Below are 6,000 nucleotides of genomic sequence, written 5' to 3'. Positions count from 1 at the left end.
CGGGGGGGGAGCGTAGTCGGCGCCTCCCCCTCCCCGGCTCAAACAGCAGCCAACAATTCGGTACGTTAGAAAGAATCTCTTTACCCTCGGCTCCGAACCTTCCCTCGCCTGCCCAAAAAACCACCCCCTTTCTAGTGCAAAGGATAAACCGACAACTTAATGCTGGAGCTTTGGTGGGGGGGGAAGGGGGGGCTCTGCAGAGGAAAAGGCCGATGGAAACTCCTTACTCATTAATGGCAATGAGCGGGTAAGGGGTGAAATACGGCGCGACAGGGAGTAGGGGTCTGCAGCGCTGCAAGCTTAGAACGACAAGCTTTACTCATTGTACATGTTGTACAGGACAGAGCTGCTGCTCTCGGCAGCTCCTGTTCTGACACGACTGACCCGTCGGACTCTCTAGTTCGGCTGGGCTCCAGGAACAAGCGTCACTCCCACGCTCCTGGTGTCCGCGCTTCACAGCCGGTCCATCCTGAACGTGTCCTCTGTGGCGGGGTCGGCGAGGACCATGTCTGGGTCATTCAGCATGTGCAGTCCATCCAAGGTTAAAGGGTCAATTTTGAGTTCATCCAGAGGGAACTGGGAATCCGTGTCAAAGCTGACGTCTCCCACTCCTGCCAAAGAGCTGGTCAGTTCTTTTGATAAGCTGGGAGGAGATTCTCCTGTCACTGCGGGGAAGAGGAAGGGAGAGATGTCAGCAGGGCTTAGCAAATACACGTTCCCCAGGCGGACGAGTCATAAAACAGTTTGTAAGAACTCTGGAATAATTTATTGAACTAACTGAAGTTCAGAGGAGAAACATCCACCCTCATTTCCAGCCGGGCGAATTACAGATTTGTCAGAGCGTCTCAAAACGGCCTGACACAAACCAAAAATCATATATGTGTATTTGGGGGGCGCAAAGCGGCCTCACTGTGGTCTCTTTTCTCCCTCTTAAGCTTAGAAGCAATAACCTTAATTTACGTGGCTCTACACAGCAAGAGCCCTTGGCTGAAACAGAGACTGAACCACAGTTTTCTCAGTGGCCTGTGCAGAAATTGTTTCCAAACGTCCAACCGTGACCAGATTCGCTACCATATGCGACACTAAAAACATCCTTTGTTGGCGAGATCGCACAGAGCAGCGGAGGAAGGTCGGCTTTCACCGCTTCTCCCTTGCTGTGCCGGAGGATCCAGTAAATTCAGAGGCAGGGGAGGTCTGTCAGTGCTGCCATTGCAGCTCTCCCCGTTTGCTGGGACTCAGCGAGGGCCCTCAGGCTCCCCGGCACACGGGGAGTGCTGTGTCCAGTCTGGAGCACGGTTTGGAGTGCTGTGTCCAGGTTTGGGCCCCCCACTTTAAGAAGGGCAGGGAACTGCTGGAAAGAGCCTGAGAGAGAGCTACTGAGATGATCAGGGGCTGGAGCATCTCCCTTGTGAGGAAAGGCTGAGAGACCTGGGCTTGTTCAGCCTGGAGAAGAGAAGGCTGAGGGGGGATCTCATCAGTGCTTATAAATACCTGAAGGGTGGGTGTCAGGGGGATGGGGCCGGGCTCTTTTCAGTGGTGCCCAACGCCAGGCCAAGGGGCCACGGGCACAAGCTGGAACACGGGAAGTTCCACCTGAACACGAGGACAAACCCCTTTGCTGTGCGGGTGCCAGAGCAGGGGCACAGGCTGCCCAGGGAGGCTGTGGGGTCCCTTCCCTGGAGACATTCACCCCCCGCCTGGATGCGGCCCTGTGCCCCTGCTCTGGGGGTGCCTGCTCCAGCAGGGGGTGGGACGGGGTGAGCTCCAGAGGGCCCTTCCAGCCCCCACCATGCTGGGATTCTGTGGTTACACCAGACCATTAACACGACCGTTTACAAGAGGTGAAACAAAACCTTTGAAGGCAACAATACCCCTTCCCTTTCCTGGCTCGCTTCTAACGCCGCGCAGCAAAGAGAAACACCGACACGGATTTACTTGTGGGTTAAGCCTGTGATTTTCTTACCTGTAAGAATGATGTTGGGGATGTTTCCATGGCTGGAGTAATTCAGCTGCTGCGAGTCCTGCAAGCTGCCATGACTGCCGGTAAGTCCCATCATGGCTGCCTGGGAGTAGTTAAGGGTGGAACAAGGGCTGTACAGGCTGTTGGAACTAATGGCGTTTTCTATCATATTAAACTGTTCAAGCTGAAGACCAAGGCACAAAGGAATTATTACTTCTAACCATCAGGAAATACAGCAAAACAACTTACAAAGCTCAAGTACGGGAAGCAACGTTGAAAGAGACAGGCAAACAAATTCATCTTTAGGTTTTGTTGATCAAAATATGGTCTATTTTCACTTAACTTTCCAGAATAGTTTACTGCCAAATTCAGAGTGCAGGGGAGTGAGGAGGGGATGGATGTAAAAATAAAAACTGGTGCTTTTGGTATTGTAAGAACAAAAGAAAAGGTAGCTTTAAAACAAAGTAAAAAAAACCCATAATCCATGCTGCTAACTCTGGTACCTGCCCATCACGCATTGCCTCTCGGAAGCTACCTCATTTTTTCCCCGCTACCAGAGCGTATTTCGCAGCTGGATGAATCAATGCGCCGGGTGACCGCACGAACCAAGGCACGGCGGCCCCGCTCGGCAGCTTTTGGTACCGGGCACGAGGCGTTTGCCAAATTCGGGAGTAAATATTGTTACCGCCTGCAGGCGAATCCTTCCCAAACGCAACTACGGCCAGAGATGTGGGGGGTTTTAAATTTGTTTTCGTTATTTTTAATCCAATAAACTTGGCAGAACACCTTTACAAATATCTGCTGCAAGAGCTAAGAGGGAAGGAGGGGAAGGAGGAGGGGGGTGGGGGGGAGGGAATAAAAAACAGAAGAAAAGAAATCCCCGAGTATTGCAAACTCAAAGTAACAGAAGTAAAACTATATGGACAAAATGTGTTCTTAGATAAAATAATCAGAAGTTGATCTATATTTATATTTTAAGCTGAAAGTGGCCGAAATATAGCTGAAAATCTGAGATGAATTTGCTCACCTGATGGGATAGGGCATTAGCCTGCCTAGCTGTCATCTGCTGATCATAATAGGAGTCACCAAATACACTCCCCAGAATGGAAGAATGCTGAAAACAAAACAGAGTCTTTATGGTGCAAAAGTCTCACAAACAGACGTACCCACGGTGTGCGAGTGACTCCAGCCTTCCAACCGATTCTTCTCAGAGTTAGGTAGCAGCGCCCTTCATAATTAACCACCACTAACCACCAGCGAATTCGTAAAAACCAGTCGGTATTTCCCTCCGAGACACAAACCCTTCCGCGTTACGCCGCCTTTCGGTAAGCACAAAGATACAGTCAAGGAAACCAAACGAACTTCCTCACGGAGGACACACAACATATAAAAATTCTGAGTTATGAGAACAGACGAGTGCGCTAGGTAACACGGGAAATTAAAAGAAATCACTCTGCATCTTCGGCTTTTTTTGTGAACTGTTTTGTTTTGGGTGAGAGACAAACCCCACACAGAATTAAGCTGCACGTTAAAACAAGAGGCGATGCAAAGCCGACCGCCAGCACACAGGCGGTGACCGGCTCTCCGGCTCCGCAACCTCGTGCTCACGGAACACAAAATAAAACTGACCTTTTAAAGCCACTTCGCTTTAGCTGCAGATCAGAAAAGTTATCGAGCAAGCCTGGTAAAGCATGTTATCAGCAGCTCGAAGGCAAGAATCTCAGGAGGAATTCCTCAGCCTTGCAGATTTTACCGTCCCCTCTAGCATGACAAGTGTTTATCAGTTCTTCTCTATCATTTATATCAATTATTCTAAAGGTGACCAAGAATTTGAGGTCAATGTTTTAAAACTATTCAGTACTGTCCCAAAGAATTGACAGATATAAAAGAAATCACAGGGATTTCTTGTTTAACACTTCTTATTTAACACCCTTATTAAATACCTTCACAAATTCCGATCCTCCAGCTGAAAAAAAACTCCATCTACTGACAAAGATCTATAAAAGATGGTGTCTGTAAAAGACAACGTGCACGGAGAGTTTGTATCTATCTTGAAAGAAATAATTCAAAACCTTGCATAGCATTTTCCAGCTGTTTTATCTACGCGTTAAAAAGAGGAAAGCTACAGATTTTCTCCTTAGAAACCTAATCAGCACATGAAGTTAAGCCAAAGCCTAGGAAATATCAGGACAGAGCTACACCAGCCACCGCAGTTAAAAGCACTTACTGCAGCCAAAGATTAAGATACTCAAAAACCAGAGGATGACGTCCACAACAGTGAAAATAACAGTTTCGGCAAACATCACATTTTAAACGTTCTCCCTCCTGCATCAGTAGCACATCTCGGCGCGGCTCGTTTGCAGGTTGCGTGCAAGGGAAAGAATGGAAGTCTTGCATCAGAAAAAAAACCCACCTAAATCGCCCACAACCTCCACGAGGGGGGACTCTCGGGAAAGAAGCCACAACCTATTCTTTTTAAAGCAAACAAAAACCTTCCCACCTTCAGCCAGAATCCTCGGCTATCGCATTATACGGGCGCTTTTGGATAAATGTGGCGCCAAGGGAGGCGGAATTCACGGCCCGGGGACAAGAGCCGCGGGGGAAGGTGGCTGGAAGTCCGGCACCGGCCGCACGTGCTACGGAACTCCTTGCTGAGCAGGTCCTGTTTGACCCAAGAACTGCTCCGAGCGCGGCCGCGACGCGCTCTCCGCCGGCTCACGCGAGGGTGGGGGCATGCTCTGAACGCGTCTGGAGGGGAGAGAAGCTGGCTGCAGAACAGGGCTGCTGGAGAACGCCAGAACGCTGGGAACGCGAGCCTTGGGGACCTCCACGCGGCTGCGGTTCCAGCGCGATCCTGGCAGAGCCAGAAAAGGTAGGCACAACCGCCTCCAAATCTGTGTCAGAGAACGGTAACTCCTCAGCAAGAAATGGTTTAACTAAATGAAGCCGGCTCATCCTCAAGACTGATTAAACGGAGCCTGAGCCAAGAATAGGTTTTATGGACAAAAATAAGATTTTGATTCACTTCCCTGGGCATTTACGATCCGTCACAGCAACGACCACAGAACAATAACGACACCTCGGCAGCCTAACACGCTGCTCTCGATGCCCTCCTTCGAAGCAGGTAAAAATGGAAAAATGGTTGTAACTGATCATCTGGTCCTCGAAACTACGGAGGCTGCTCTATCCCTCGCAAAAGACAGGGCTACGAGGAAAGCATCAAACAGCACACGAGCCCCATTACACCTGACAAGAGAAAAAGCAAAGCGCCACTTAAATAACCCCCCCCCCACTTTCCTTTAAACCACCGATACCTCGCTTGCTGCCCAGCCACACTTTGATCAACTGCTCAAACTCCGCATCGTTCAACCCGCTGCGTGTGTCACTTTCTTCTTAAAAAAAAAAAACCAATCCAGAGTCAGAACCCAGAGCTAACTCAAGCAGACCAGAGCCAAGCCTAACTCTACCACGGGAGAGCCGTTCGCACCCTAAGCGGCAGGCGCAGCTTCAGAGCCGTGTCACGGGTCTGTAACAACTTCTAATGAAAAACTTGCGCTTGAGGATGTCACATACTCGACGAGAATCAAAGCCAGTTTGGAGCGGCACTAGAAATACAATTGCCATTCGAGAGCTCCCCAAGACGATCAAAGTACGTTTTTCCTTTAACTTCTGACATTTCATTTTTACAGGAGCTTTTCTGAAGCAGGGGAAAAAACCAAAATCTTTGCATTCCACCAAGCATTATTCCCATCCAAAAAAGTTTGGGCAAGATGAAAAATATAAAACAGGAGGCTGAAATCTATTTGTGCAAGTCTACGTTAGTAACCCCTAACAGAACATACCAGCCCATATTTATTCCTCAGCTCTGAATTACACCGGTTATTCCATCTGTAAGCACTGAAACTCCCAAAGGACATCAACTGGAAATGTCATTACTTCAACACTTCAGAGTCCTGGAATAATTTATCGACAACTCCGTGAAAAACATCTTGCTAACACCATCTCCTCCAGAAACACTGGATGAGGTCTGTTTTGTCAAC

General features: G+C 49.0%; 1 protein-coding gene across 5 annotated transcripts in view; it reads right to left on the bottom strand.

The window, feature by feature from the left end:
* Nucleotides 1-294: 294 nt before the first annotated feature.
* The window catches only part of CRTC1 (CREB regulated transcription coactivator 1), a 44,013-nt gene continuing 38,307 nt past the window's right edge, over nucleotides 295-6,000 (bottom strand). For 3 of the 5 annotated variants that reach the window (XM_075076738.1, XM_075076740.1, XM_075076737.1), the window contains 3 exons: nucleotides 2,988-3,074; nucleotides 1,964-2,144; nucleotides 295-665 (listed from right to left, as the gene is read on the bottom strand). In XM_075076738.1, coding sequence (XP_074932839.1) covers nucleotides 454-665; nucleotides 1,964-2,144; nucleotides 2,988-3,074 — 480 coding nt within the window. In that variant the 3' untranslated portion in view covers nucleotides 295-453. The remainder of the gene's footprint in view (nucleotides 666-1,963; nucleotides 2,145-2,987; nucleotides 3,075-6,000) is intronic. The other 2 variants (XM_075076739.1, XM_075076741.1) reach the window with 1 other exon arrangement.

Source organism: Phalacrocorax aristotelis, chromosome W (assembly GCF_949628215.1).
Source record: "Phalacrocorax aristotelis chromosome W, bGulAri2.1, whole genome shotgun sequence".
Lineage (NCBI taxonomy): Eukaryota > Metazoa > Chordata > Aves > Suliformes > Phalacrocoracidae > Phalacrocorax > Phalacrocorax aristotelis.
Note: the sequence above shows the minus strand (reverse complement) of the source record. Positions and strands in the feature narration are given on the sequence as shown.